Source organism: Falco cherrug, chromosome 2 (assembly GCF_023634085.1).
Source record: "Falco cherrug isolate bFalChe1 chromosome 2, bFalChe1.pri, whole genome shotgun sequence".
Taxonomy (NCBI): domain Eukaryota; kingdom Metazoa; phylum Chordata; class Aves; order Falconiformes; family Falconidae; genus Falco; species Falco cherrug.
In genome coordinates, this window is record NC_073698.1 from 109,431,558 (window position 1) to 109,446,556 (window position 14,999).

A 14,999-nucleotide genomic window follows, 5' to 3' on the forward strand; every position below is an offset into this window, starting at 1 on the left:
CATCCTGAATGATCAGTCAGGAAAAAAGGCTCTTGAACTAAAAAAAAGTACTTTTTCCTCATCCCAGGAAACTTCTGGAAGCTTTGACTGAGATATAAATGGCTCATAATCAGCATTCCTGTTCCTGCTTGCACTCTTCAGGGAGACGTGCCAAAATAATAAGTGAACATAAACATTCTACGGCAAAGCGCATCGTACTGCCAGAGCAGCAGCCGCAGCGTTTAATGTACTTGAAAAATGCCTCAGAGCTGTTGGAGCAGGCTGATCGCACAGCTCCCTGAAACCACCATATTATCACCGTGACTCACCCCTTCTTCTTCTAGCCCAAGATAAGAGCTTCTTTTTAATCACAGATAATGTCGCTGTGGCTATGGCTCACAAGCTACCCGATTTGACTGTCTTGAAGCTCCAAGTTTCAAACTTCAATGAAAACTAATTAGAGTTTACATTGAGAAGAACTGGGACCTCTAATTCTCTAATCTTGAATATTCATATAAATAATAATAATGTAAACCCCAACATTTAAGTTGTTAAATGTTAAATAAAAGTTTAACATACAATTAAGATTGGAATGCTGAAATTTCAAAAAAGACACATAATTTCAAATTCACAGGTGGGCAAAGAACCTTAACTTTGCCCTATGGAATGGTGTACAACCTATGGAACGGTACTTTTCCATATGTCTGTCTCATTTAGTATAGAAAATCTACAAAGAGTAAGTAGGAAGATTTAAGTTTTGTTGACTTTGCTAATCCTGGAAATTCAAAACGTGCAAAACACCTGGAATATATAAACATGTCTGAGTGTTTCCTCAAATATACATGCATGATGCAATAGTATATCTTTGGTAAAGTATTATACCAGGCTAAGAATATGCTGTTTTGTCTCCTTTCTAGTTATATACATTCCCCAAACTGGAAAAATATCAGGTTTGCACTTTAATCTTGTAACATACGGTTTGAGGAAACAGCACCAAATTGGTTTGGAAAGGTTTGTTGTGAGGAAAAAAAAAAGGTTACTTTCTTTAGGTCGGTTGCAGGCCACAAGAAAAAAGTATCAACAAAAAAACCCTTACAACTATCACACTAGAAGTACTTGAAGGGCTGACAGAATAATATTCCCGAAGGCATGCTAGCTAGTTTACAAATCACTTCTCCTAAATGAAGCAATTAGAATAATAAAAAATGCAATGAGACTTTCTTCTGTTTTGTACACTTGAGACATCCACTGGTTGAATAACGCACTCCAGATAGAAAATAATTGTGCAGACTTAATAAATAGCTGCACACTGTATATGCACACAAATTACGTGTTTAACAGTAACACTAACTGCAGCTTCTCAGAGCTGGTACCCTGAACAGAGTATGTTGCAGTATGTTCCGATTGCACTAGTTATTTGCCAACAAGTATAGGTAATAATGCCAAGCTATCACAGGTAGTATCCCATCACTGTACAAAAGTTAGGTTAGAGATCAGAAAGAAAAAATTAAAAATTGTGATAATTCCCACCATTCTGTATGGAGCATTTTTGTAACCAGCGTCCTGAAATTACGCATCGTGACAAGAAAAGAAGTTCTATCAAAATTCGATGATTTTTCCTTCACAGCACAGTATTAAAAACATAATATAGTGAGCTGTGGCTAGCTCTCATGAAATACATTTTTTTTTTCTTAACACCAAAGTCATGCAGTCTTTCTTCATGTAAAATACCAACTTTTCTTTTAAAATAAACAAACAAATAGTTTTCCAGTCCTTGGAATTCCACAGAAAGCTTTAAAAGGTCATTCAAAAGCCAAGAGGAAAATTCAAAAGCCGCAAGGGGAGGGTTTTAAGAAGACACATAATTTGTCAGTCGATCTCATGATTTTAAACACAGAAAGGTGAGTTCTGAATAACAAGGAAGTAGACTGTTGGCTTGTCCCTGATGGCATGGGAAGTTTGGGGTATTGCAGCTCCGTGAGCTGCTTCATGTCAGCTGAGATGTGGAAAATGAAAGCGCTTTGAACTTACAATTTGTACCTGTCTTTGTAACAGGTTAAGCGTGTGCACAAGGTCATTTATCACAGCTCAGCTGATGCATGGGACTGCAATTGCACGCCTCGGCTCTCAGAGAATCCAATGTCTCCTGTCCTCCCTTCTCGTTCTGGAAGCTGGCCTCCCAAAGGTGAAGCTTTCTTCTGCTGTACAGCTGGCTGAAACTGCCCAGGCATTTCTCACAGCCACAACCCCGGCAGCACCCTGCCGAGCACCAGGCTCAAAAGTGAGGTCGCTGCACCAGACAGTAGGCTACACTGAGGGAGAAAAACTCTTTGGATGGTCCAGAGCCAGCCACAGCCTCATGTTTTTGCAAGAAAAACACATTGTAAGGAGATGAAAAGTTTGATTTTAATGAAACATTCTTAAGAAAAACAAAACCAAAACCAAACCCCTCTGAATATCTAAATAACATCATATATCCTGTTTCCAAACATGGAATTCCTAATGAGCTAATTATTATTTTTTTTTAAAAAAAGCTATGGATTGCACTAATTCAGCTATCAGAAAAAGATTTCCTGAAGGAACAGTTGGGATCAGTGACAGAAATGTAGAAACCTGAAGTTGCCGGTGGCAAAAATGCAGGTACAGGAGGGCAGGGCTCTCCCAAGCCTTCTTTCCCCCATCCCTGGCCTCCCTTCCCTCTCTCCATAACCATGTAATTAATTGCTGGTGAAAAGCGCCAGCTGATGACATCAACAAATTAATTTTCTTTCTTCAGAAGAGCTACCAGAAAAACTCCAGTGTCTGCTCCACACCCATGCTGGGAGCACATCTAAGAGCGAGGAACGCCATTCCTCGCGGGGGCTGCAGGAGAACTTGTATCACAAGGTAGAGTTAAGGAAGCTGCAGCCATCCTTCTGCCTTGTTGATTTTAGGTTGATCTGTGCTATTAAAGGGTACTCCTTTTAAATTTAAGTACTAATTTTCCGCAGCCTCCTCCAGTTGCTGAAAGGGCTGCAGCACTATCTAGGTATGTCTTTGTGCTGCTTCTAGTGGCATGGATGTCCACAAGACTCCTGCCTCCAGGTCTTTGCCAGGTAACAACTAAATTATGGGATTTTTACTACCATACATGTAGATCTGGCCATGCCATCTAATTAGAAGTAAGCAACACAGACTATGAAAGCAAACCCAACCACAAGAAAAATATAGATTCTGCCAGACTTGCACATTTGAACACCCTCTGAGGTGTGTGACTGGTTCATGCTTTCTAACATAGTGTCAGTAAAGGCCAGGAACCCAGAAGCAGGCAAAAATTTTACCTGGACAGAGACTAATTTGTTTCTTTTTAAGCTTATCAAAATCCCCAAGTGATTTAAGTTCCATTATAAAATTCACCTTCATTTAGCATTTGTTTATCATCAGAGAAAAGGTGAGGGGGAAGTGGTTATAAAGTTTTTGGCTCTGAACATCAAGGTTATTTTGCACTCATAAGCCTCACTAATTCAAAATTTTCAAAATTTAAGCCATACAGAACAAACAACTGTGACTGGAAAGCTGGCTGTAGGAAGCTGTGAACGGTGGCTGGCTGCGGGAAAGAACAATCCAACACGTTTAACTGTGGGCTTTTGCACATATTAATGCAATGTCATATAAGCCGTGTGTAATTTTGTCATAAAAGCTCTATTAATGTAATTGGGAATCATATGCCTATTTTAGTTAAATAAGTTAAAGATGATCTTCATTTTAATAGCCAAGGAAATGTACACGTAATTTTCCAGAGAATACATCAATTTGTCGGTCTGGTTTTCACATGCAGTAATTACAGATTTTTAAACATAAAAAGCGAGATAAGAAGGAAGATCTACTAATGATACAGAGAGAAACAGGACATAAAGTCCAAAGCAACATGTCAGTTTACTTTCACAATTATATACTGTAATGATAAGGTATTTTGATACTGGGATACTGGTAAAGCAGCATATGACTATACCTAGAGCTACTCTAAATAATCTTCAACTAACCAACAGCAAAGATGCGTTTCTCCCAGATACATCCAGGAGCAATGCCTCTGATCTGCATTCACGACAGAGAGATGTTGGGTGTAAACGAAGTTAGGAGGTCAAGATTATCGTAAATAATCCGTGTACCTCTTTTTCCTGCACTCAGGTTGTTTACTAGCTTTCACACACAGCAGATACTTATTGTGCTTAACATTGACATGCTCTTGGTTTTTTGCTTCGATAAAGAAAGATAAAATCTGATCAAGACAAATTATATTCCTAAACTAAAGTAAGACAACACTTAGTGATTCATACTTCCCTACTTGTTTTATTACACCAGTCTTAAGTGTGAAAATTCACTTTGAAGAATCAATAACTGAAAAGCATTGCTGAATTGGAACATTAAAAAACCCTGTGTTGTTATAAAACCATCTTTAGAATGCAGTTCTAAGGCAAGTTTTAAACCAGAAATGCTAAATCCTGCTATTCTAGAGATCAAGTAACACTATCTATTTCACTTGTCTCGCAAGTATTTCTGGTGCCATAAAAGAAAAAAAGCAAACAAACAAAAATCATTGAGACCAATAGGTAGGATTACCAGCAGGCTTACCTAATTGGATAAACTGGGGATCACTTTTCACTCCAGGTCCTGCCCCAGTACTTGCGGCCACTTCCACGCTATATCGAATACCAGGAACTAGGGAGGGGATGACTACAGAAAAGGTGGAACCATCTACCGTCTTGTTTATATGGTATCGACTTTCATTGCCAAGACACCAAACCTGCAGGGAAGGAAGTGCACGGTACGTATACATGTTCAAAGTTCAACATCGAAGGATAAGCAGAAGGAAGGATGACACATTCCTTCCTGCTGGATAAAGAACCTTAGAATTTGCCACTACTCTAATCTGGGTCACGAATTGCTGTCCTAGGCACTATGAATACTGAAAAGATACTTCTTGTTCCAAAGAGCAGTTCCAACTACTAAAATTATTTGATGGGTTATTCGTTTTTTTTACAGTTCAACCAGTGACATCAGTGCTAATAAAACTAAAAGCATTAGTAACACAGAACAAACAAGGGAAGCCCCATCGCCAAGAACTGGTCACCTAAACAACAAAGTAAGAGCATTCAGTTAAATGAATTTGCAATTCTCCTGTTCAGGAATCATATGTCAAGCAAGGCTTTCTTCACTGAAGTGCAAGGGCAAGTCTTTCATCACATGACATCACAAGAGAATCGATGTCATGCTGGAATCCAGATGTTATTTTTAAAAAAAAATATTAAGAGACAACAGCATGGCATCAGATCTCATTTTTTGGTTCAGATCAGGACACAGGTCTAACAACCTCAATGCACCCCTTTATAAATTATATCAATGATATTAAATGATTGGGAGAAACAGTATGATGAGATATTTTTATCTCCTCAGGCCTGCACCATTGATGTGGCAAATGCTTTTAAGAGTATAGTTGAACTCCCAACTGCTATTAAAGGTGAAGCAGCAGCTAATCTAGGTCTGCTAAAAAACTAATGAAGCCATGTTGATTTCCTCTTTATTACTTTCCCACAAATGTATTGCTCTACAATGAATATTTATCCAGAAAGTTAGATTAGTTAAATTCAGTACCTTATCTGTAAAGAAGCAAACTTTCCTGAGAACAGCAGCATTTCTGAACGTGTGCTGATTGTACACAGGAGGGATGATTTTGCTTTTGACTTATGGAGCTCCTAAAAGATGCAGTACCCAGATAGCTGCTCTTAATCCCGTGTGCAATTCTGCCGCTGTGGGGATTGCCAGGTGAGTGGGCGAGAGTTTCACGTGCAGAACAGCTGCCAGGGCCCTTCCTGTAGAGCCCTTTCTGCTGGACACTGCAAACGCTATTCCACCTTCAGGACATTTTAAGACCCTTTTCCCTTCTCTGGATGCCAGGGATTGAAAAAGGGCTGGTGGGACACTGTGAGGATCTGAAACGTATTTTAAGCTCCTTTGCAATAGAACCCCAACAGCATATACCTAACCGCTGCTGCAGCGCAGGTCAGAGCACACGAAGAGAAGAGAATCTCCTTTTTATATTCTGATACAAACTAGACACTGTTTCAGTCAGTAGCAGTAGTAGAATTATTAGTATTAAGAGTAATAGTGCTCTAAAATCCTAAAACATGGTCCATGAATATGCTTTTATGTAAATAAGAACTCCATAAAGTTAAGAACAGAAGATTTAAATCTACATTTTGACTTATGTCATTTTCACAGAAATTGTTACTGCCACCTCGTACAATGTGGGGTGTGCAAACAACAAAACCAATTTACTATGTACTTGTAACTGCTCACTACTAATTAATAAATAATAAATTCATAATTCATTTGTTCTTGGGTGCTCAAACACATGGAAAAATTCACAAAACAAGAATGTCAGGTTAAACATCAGGTTGTTCCGTGCTTGCCTGCTATATTTAATTGCACACCTAAACAGGCAAGTGAAAAATAACTTTAAAAATGTAACGAAGGAAGGAGGAATTCACATTATAATAGACACATAAGCGAAGAAAGAATTAGTATAATGAGAATTTCTAACTTCATGTGCTAGGAAAGGAGGGAATGATTTCTGCTGTGATTTGAATTTCTGGCCTTTTGTGTGTGCAACTGTCATTTCTTCAGTTAAGGTGGTATCCCCCTGCCTATTTGTTTTATCCTTTAATTAAAGTAGGTACACTCTTGCCTTAGAACAGAGTTGCTGAGGAAACAAAGAATTCCCCCACATACACATACCTTTTTTCTAGGAGAAAAGAGGAGACAGAAAAATAAAGAGGAAAGGAAAAAGAGAAAATTTTGCCGGACACCTATTTGGTTGTTTGTTTTTTTTTTTTTTTCTTGTTATTAGTTCTGTATTTATTTAGCATTTAGACAAAAACTCCAATTACATATAGCAACTGAAATAACACTCTGCGCATGGTAGAAAGCACAAAGGATGGCATCCACACAATAAATGTAGATGTGAAAGGTGCCAGTATGCCATCTACTGCTACACAAGCACTACAAGAGGCTTGCTCCTACACCTGATAGCCTTTTACCTCTGAACGCCAGGAGGTATGTTAGGTATTAGAGCCACTGGGAAAGGTGAGTTTCCTGACTTTTATTGTTTTGTCCTTACAACCTTAACATTTCTTTGATGCAGTTTCTTGATGGAAATAATTCCTTCTCTTCAGCTCAAGATCTGTCTTTAAATAAAATAACTTTGCAAGTATTTTTTTTCCCCCGTTTACATTATATATCTGAAACTAAGCCATAAACCGATTTTCTTTAACAGTTGACCAGGTTCTGAAAGGCATTTTATTATTCTAAATTGACCATGAAGCTTAGCGATCTTTTCCCTTTCCCATTTCTACTGAGATAAAAAAAGCTGAATGAGTTTTGATGGCTAGGAATATATGCTGATAGCACAGAGTTTTAACCTGAAAAATAGCCAAGACATTCTCATTTGAAATAATTTCTCAATAATGTGCATTTGCAGGAGACTAAAACCAAAGATCCTGCCTCTCTGTGGCTATAAAGCTTACTTGATATCCACAACCAGGCATTTAAAACATCTGTAGCTTGCTTCAGTTACTTTGCTATGTAAATTATCTCAAAACAGCTTGAACTGAAAATATAGTGTATGTTGCTGAATTAACTCCAAATAATAAATATTTTTAAGGTGCTTACAATTTGTTAAAAATTAAAGAGCATAATGAGGCAGTGTTTGTGTGAAAGGAAAAATTTCTATACATTAAATACATTTATTATTATACAAGTACATTCTTTACTTGAGAGTTTCCCATTTGTTTTAACTACACAGTTACGCATAATTTACTCAGATCTTAACACTGTTAATTATTATCCCTGAGCTTTTCAACTCATTAAGCCTGTTTATATTTACTACCTCAGCCAATGTCTTTTGAGTCACAAAATGGTTCTCAAACAGGTATGGTTCCTTCTCTACTTGCGTGTGCATTTCTCGAGGTATAATGAAGGCAAGCAGGTAGTTGTTTTAATTAAGAGTGCTGACCCTTTGCTTTGATTTATGGAGCCCGCTTTAATTGCCTTGTCCCATCCAGACAGAATTACTAAATACGGAGCTTGAATCGAAGTGATTTTTCTCTCCGGTTTGTCCCGGCTAACCAGCAGATGGAGCCAAGCACCCACGAACAACCCGTCACTACCTGCCCCATGCCCCCCCTGCCAGGGGACCTGCCAGGGGACCCCCCAGGGCCAGCGGTACCTTATATTCCTGAACCTTCCCGTTCTGGTTGTCCTCGGGGGGCGGCTGCCAGGTGACCACAATCGCTGTCCCATTCCCTTCGTTCTTAGTTACTGAAACACTTTGAGGTGGAGCACTAGGAGCTGTTTGGTTGGAAAGAAAGAAGGAACGGGGAAGTTCGCGTGCAGAAGTGAGGTTTTTGAAGAGGAAGATGGTTTCTGGCCTACACAAAGGCTTTCTCTTACACCCCACCCTTCATTGAGAACAGTTCTTGCCCACAAGATAAAGTAAGACAGAAGGAAACTGATGGGAACCTGCATCGAGATCCCCGAGTTCTGCCGCAGGACAGTAAGTCACACTTGTCACCACCTCCCCAAAATCAGATACCCAGTACTTGAATGTCACGGTCCTGAGCACTGACTTACTCACTGGTCTGAAATCATCTCACCCAGGATAGACAGTTTTGAAAAATAAAGTCTGTAAGTTGACCCCAATAGACTGCTAAATCTCAGTTCCTCTAGTGTGTAAATTACAACGATTAATACAAAACTTACTAAAATATGGATTAATAATAATAATAATTCAATATTAAAATAACTTTAATAACATTACACAATAATTAATATTAATTAAAATCCGTATTAACAGATTTATACTAATAATTTATGTTCTGCATTTTAAATAGCCTTTCTAAAGACTGGATGCTTAGCTGATGCTTAGGATGGTGCAGTTAAGCACACCTGGCAGCAATAAAGCAGAGCTACCCGGCATTTCTGCTGGGGAGGGGAAAGGCTGCACATCCCAACAGAGGCACCGAAATCCCTATTCAGAGGCACTGCCCATCTTGCATACTCATTATGCCTGAGCAGCAACAAAAGGAAGAGCTTCACGAATCTTCTCTTTTTAGCACATGTATGAGATGGAAATACATAATTTAGTCCACTATCTCTGCTGCCCTCATTCATCTTTTCACTTTGTCTTCCTGATTGATCCAGATATAAAAGCCTTCTAAAACTGTGGCTTCCATTCCCTCTGCTATAGCTCTTTGATGATTTCTGTGGTGTCTGCTATCTACTCAAGATAGTGATTAGCAAGTGCTTGAATCTGACAGAAGTCACTTGTGACCAGACCATGAACTCAGCAGGGAGGAGTGCACACTGAAGTGAAGATAAAAAGCACATTTCCCATTGTGTGTTGGAGGGGATTTTTGCACATCCCTCTCTCTCCGTCTCTCTCACATGGTTCTGAATATTTACTTCTGTGTCACCAAACAATTCACATAATGATCAGTCCGACACAGCCTCTGCTGCCGCAGATTGCTGTTCTCAAACAGCACGCACATCAAACAAAATCAAATAATGAACATATCAGAGGAAAGCAGGCCAGACTACTACTTCAAAAAGGAAAGATGAAGACAATCTGGCTCCTACTTGCCTTCTTCCAGGGTCTTTGCAAATTTCACTTCACTATCTGCTCCCTGAAACTCATTAAAAAAAGGACGGGCCTTGATTTCGTAGTTTACACCTTTCTTCAGCTCTGGAATGATAACGCTGTTTTTGGTTGGAGTCCTCACTTCAAAGATTAACCACTCTGACTCTCCGTAGGATGCCGGGGTAGGTCGGTACAGAATCTTATAGCCTTGAATATACTGGGATTGTTGGTCAACCTGGCAAGACAGCAGAACACACAACACATCCTTTAACAAATACGACCCAGGAATGATGCCTGTGACACTGTGCATGGCCCTCAGACCATCCACCCGCTCATTTTATTCAAAGCAACAACACTGCCAAGGCAGATAAAGGTGGCTTGCAAATTACAGGTGTGAGTCACTAGTGCATTAATCTGTTTGAAGCCGGTAGAACCGTGCTGGTTTCCGTGGATTTATGAAGGCATTAAAGGGGGATAACGGAATTGTATAATATGCCCCAGCTCCGTGAAATGAACAGCCTTTGCATCTGCAGGGCCATGGAGCTCAGCACAGGGCAGGCTTGTGCCCACCCGCATCTGCCTGGCAGGGCAGGCACGGGGCGGGGGGGGGCACGGGCAGGGGCTCTATGGCTCCACAAGTCAGGGTGATGAATACGGAGCTCAAAGAGAGAGCCTGCCAACTCTCCCGAGGTGTGGAAGCCTCCCAATATCCATGAAATGAGCAGCGCTTCCTGCCTGCTTCCTTCTGGAGAAAGGGAATGGGAAGGGCAGCCAGCTGGCACTGCCTCCATCGCCGTGCCGAGGCTGGGCTGTCAGAGGGCAGATCTGTCCCGGCTCTTCCTCCATGTCCACCCACGCAGCAGGAGCCGCCTCCGCTGGAGGCAAAGGGCTGTTCTGAGGGGGCTCTGAGAAGGCTCATAAAGCACAGTATGGTGACGCAGCCAAGGCTCGGAAAAGCAGATCAAAATGATCCTCGCTGGCCCTGAATGCTTTTTAGAGCGAGGTGATTGCATATCACATGTATGGAAAAAGAAATCTTAATGTGAACCAGGGTGGGATTCCATGGTCGGCTACAGCCGAAACAGAAAGCTATCTAATGGAACTGATCTCTCAATGATCAGTCACTTATTTTTTAACGGCCGGTTTCAATTTCTGATGAATAAGAAAATCCTGTAACAACAACAACAACATTTTAAAAAGTGCATCAAATTTTCCCTATTTTCAAAAATCTCACACAGTGATACAGTAAAACTGTTTGCTTGCAACTTTACTCCAGAAAGCAACATGTTTCATTTTTAATAATCACATAAAGAATGAGTGTGTTAACTGAAACTGAGGTAATGCTTATTTTTGAAATTGCAGAGAAGCCACAGGCCACCCCAGAGACTGACAAAAACTGCCTGTCTGGAAAAGGTTGTTCTGTAACTAAAGGTCAAACAAAATCGTGCTAGGCACTACAAAGATGTTTTAACATTATTAGTTTAAACAGGAGATTGCCTGCTGCAGGTGGCCGTGTAATTACCGTGCAACACAGCAGATATTATTTGTACTCTTGCAGCACCAAGGAGATCTGGTCATGGACCAGGACTCCACTGGGCTATGGCTCTTCTACAGAGTCAAAATGCCTTTTGTTCCTGTTCAAAATGTTCTGGCATGGCATGGCAGGGGTTACACCCTGTGCTTCCCTACACTGTCCCTGCCAACATATTGACATGTTCAGATGGAAGTCCTAAAAAGACCTCAAAGCTCATTCCCTTTGGTTGTATTCCTGCACCTGGTATAATTATCCCCCTTTTTCTCTTCATTCTGCATTCTATTTTAAAACTGCTCTTCTTCGAATTACATTTTCTTATCTTACTGCTTGGTACTTGTAGTTTCACATGTTCTTTCTCTTCATTCCTACCTCTTGATTGCCAGCTCTCTCCCACAGCAAACATTCCTAATCCTTTCTCTCACAGAGGCCTCAGCCTTGTAAGCCTACTTGAATCTTTTTCACGTATGTTCCCATTCCCTTTGCTTCAGGACTCCCACAGCGTTGTACCCCCCTCCCTCCTTTCCTCTGCTATATCCTCCATGCGCTCAGCTTCCCGCTTCCTCCTGCCAGAGCAACCTCAATGCAACATCTGAAAACCGCCTGCTCTTTCCGTCTCTTCTCCCTGTACTGTGCATTCTCATAGCATCATGGGAAAGCACAGGTTCAGATGAGGCTATACGGGTTTGGGTGTGTTTATCAGTATGTATATAGGGCGGAGGTAACACTTTCAAACGGAATTATGCAGTATTTCTCTCTGCTGGTGACTGACAGACAGGGAAGTGCCCATGCTATCTCATTAGGGGACTGATACACTTCCTACTGAACGCAGTGCGAAAGCTTCAGATGATAGGATTTAAGAAGGCTTTGATCAGTCCTTCAGCTTCCAGAGGAGGACTCTGAAACTCTCACCATATTGTAAACAGCACTCTCTACGGAGACATAAAATGGTAACAATGGGACAACATTTAATGAAGTAGGAAAGCAAAGACCAAGTAGCAGTTGCCCCAGAGAAAAACATCTGCAAGCATAGAAACTACACAGACTCTTAAAGTGTGACTCCACCACAACTGGTACAGTTCAGCAGCATATATAACCACCTCCCCGACACAGGTTTATACTTACAGTCCAATGAACTTCAATTGAGGAGGAAGAAAGGATAGTAGGGTTGTGCAGATGTAGTACCACATCACCTAGTTCTCTCTGGACCTGCTTGTGATCCACACCTTGACTTGTTGGTGGAACATCTGTAATAATTCAAGATTCCTTTCTCACAAGTATACATGATTGCAAAAATAAGTATATGTAAATACAAATGAATATATCATAAAGTATATCATGCTATCACCAATGAAGTTTACCCTAAGCACTTCCCAATTATGTAAGAAAAAAACCTACATTAAGTATTTTCCAGAGCAAATCACTAGCGCTTAGGTAGCACCAAATCAATGCACCGCACTTCCTTTGACAGAGAGAAACAGGAGGGAAATGCCACATAAAAAGAAAAAGCACACTCAGGGATGTCTTTGGTAAACGACTACAGCAGCATCTCTTTATTCTTTTCTGAAGGGAGAGGGAAATGTCCTATTACCCATTGCAAATTCCAAGAGACCAGGAAACCTATAAAAAGTGGCAAAATCAGAAGCTGTATCTTCAGATAAATTCATGGGCAAACTTACTGTTTTTAATTACAAAATAAATGTAAAAAATGAAGAAATGAAAAATGAGTCATGTGGCTGCATCTTCTCTGCTGGCAAATGACTTCTGTAAAGAGAAGGCAGAGCACAGCTGACTGCTGTCTGCCTCTTCTGACATTTGGTCCATCTTACAGCTAAAATAATTGTTCATACACATGAAGGGACAAATTCCTCTCAAGATACACAATGATACAATGGAAAAACATATTTTCTCCATGCAGAGCCTTTGAAAAGCATATTTAACTGAAATGGAATGACTGTCAGACATAAAATTTATAGAGCAATCACTAATAAGGTGTCTAAAATATATATGTACTATGGACAGCAGATAACATGGCTTCTGTATTGATTTCATGTATCTCTCCTTGATCGCTTCATTTTAAACATATACCATGCTGACTAGGACTAAAAATCACAGACTGGGAAATTAATGAAAAGTACTAACAGTGATTATTATTATTTATTTTTTTAATTAATAGTTCCAGGTACAAAGCAATGCATTACATTAACTTTGCTCCAGCCTACTACTTTGCTGCCTGACCTCCTCTAGTGACAAAGCAGTATCAGGAAATCTTCCAGGATTCTGTTCTCTGAAGACCTTGGAAATTTCAATACCTGTCTGCTTACAAGAATTGCCAAAGAGAGAGTACAGATAAATTGCATATATATTTATGTACAATTACAACTACTACAGCAAGTCACTGTAGTTGTGTAGGCTATCTTGAAAGCTAAGGTTTGGACAGCACAGTTGATGCTGATATAGAAGACACTTATTAAATGCAAGTGCAACAGTTGTAAAGCATGCTTTTTGCATGGTGGTAATATTCTTGGTTTCCCAGCTTTTGGTCTTCTCTAAACAATAATAAAACCATTGCAAAACTGCATTATGACAAGGCATGAGGACAAGCTTCTTTCCAGAAATATAGTTCCCACTTGGGAATACAAAACTTACAACACTTTGAACTTTTACCATACAGTTTCCTCAACATATTTACAAGAAGTTGGGATTTCTTGAAAGTTAAAGAAGCAAACTGAGGTTAGTGTGGAGTCAGTGGGTGACAAATTTGGATTGTTAGCAAGGAACACTGATAACAATAAAACAATGAAACCAAAAAACCCTCCACTGAATCACTTCCGTAGCCAGATGTAGTATATTCTGCCAAACAGTTCATCTATTAGAGTATTTCCCTCCCTCCAAAGTTTGAAAGCATTTAAGATAGAAGCTTCTGTTTGGAGAGTTGCCTAAACGTCACCCTCTTAAGACTGTAACAGGAAAGTGAGTAGAATAATTAGCTCTGTCTTTGCTAGTCATAAAAGATGAGTAATCAATAATATGAATCAAACTATTAATAGGCTCATCCATTTGCATGTCTGTACTATAGGACAATACATGTGTCTTCTTGTTTCAGCTCCAAGCTTCTGAGACAGGGACTGTCAGTGAGACCACCTAAGCATGTTGTTGTTAATGTTAGTAAGGTGTAATGATGAAGGTAGGTCAGGTTCCTGGTCTGGACATGGATTTACGACATGTCTATACCACTCTAGACAAAAAGTAAGCTGGGAAATTTTTGGACTTAGCTAGACCACCATTTACACAAAACTGCAATGGTATTGGAAGAAAAATGGAACTGCTTTAAAGAACTTGACACGAGATTATATTTCTTACTATTGATGAACACTTTACCTATCAGTTGGTATTTTCACTCAGGCTTTGTACGGTTCTCAGGTCTTTATATGATTTATATAAAGCTTTTCCATGCCATTCATTATAAACTATTCCGGTCTGCTGAGTGGACAGAACACTGCCTCATTCACTGTGTCACAGTCAGGTCAGTGATCAGTTCATTTGGGACATTCAGACCTCATCTCATCCTCATCTCCAGGAATGAAACTACTGCATGAAAACCAGACTCATGCAGAACACTGCAGCCTGCCTACAAAATAACGCGTGTTGCCTTGTTCCCAGGAATACAGAGATAACTGACAGGTTACTAAATCTCCCCTTGGTAACAGACTTCGGAACCTGTGCAATCCCTATTTTCCAGGTGACCATGACTCTGCTGTCTATATATATAATCCACCAAAATGGTCACCCATCAGGAGAGATGCATAGTAACAA

At 40.0% G+C, this 14,999-nt stretch overlaps 1 protein-coding gene across 7 annotated transcripts in view; it reads right to left on the reverse strand.

Moving 5' to 3' along the window:
* The window catches only part of ROBO1 (roundabout guidance receptor 1), a 650,911-nt gene that overhangs the window by 40,317 nt on the left and 595,595 nt on the right, over window positions 1–14,999 (reverse strand). For all 7 annotated transcript variants that reach the window (XM_055701108.1, XM_055701113.1, XM_055701111.1 and 4 more), the window contains 4 exons: window positions 12,309–12,430; window positions 9,656–9,887; window positions 8,243–8,364; window positions 4,591–4,762 (listed from right to left, as the gene is read on the reverse strand). In XM_055701108.1, coding sequence (XP_055557083.1) covers window positions 4,591–4,762; window positions 8,243–8,364; window positions 9,656–9,887; window positions 12,309–12,430 — 648 coding nt within the window. The remainder of the gene's footprint in view (window positions 1–4,590; window positions 4,763–8,242; window positions 8,365–9,655; window positions 9,888–12,308; window positions 12,431–14,999) is intronic.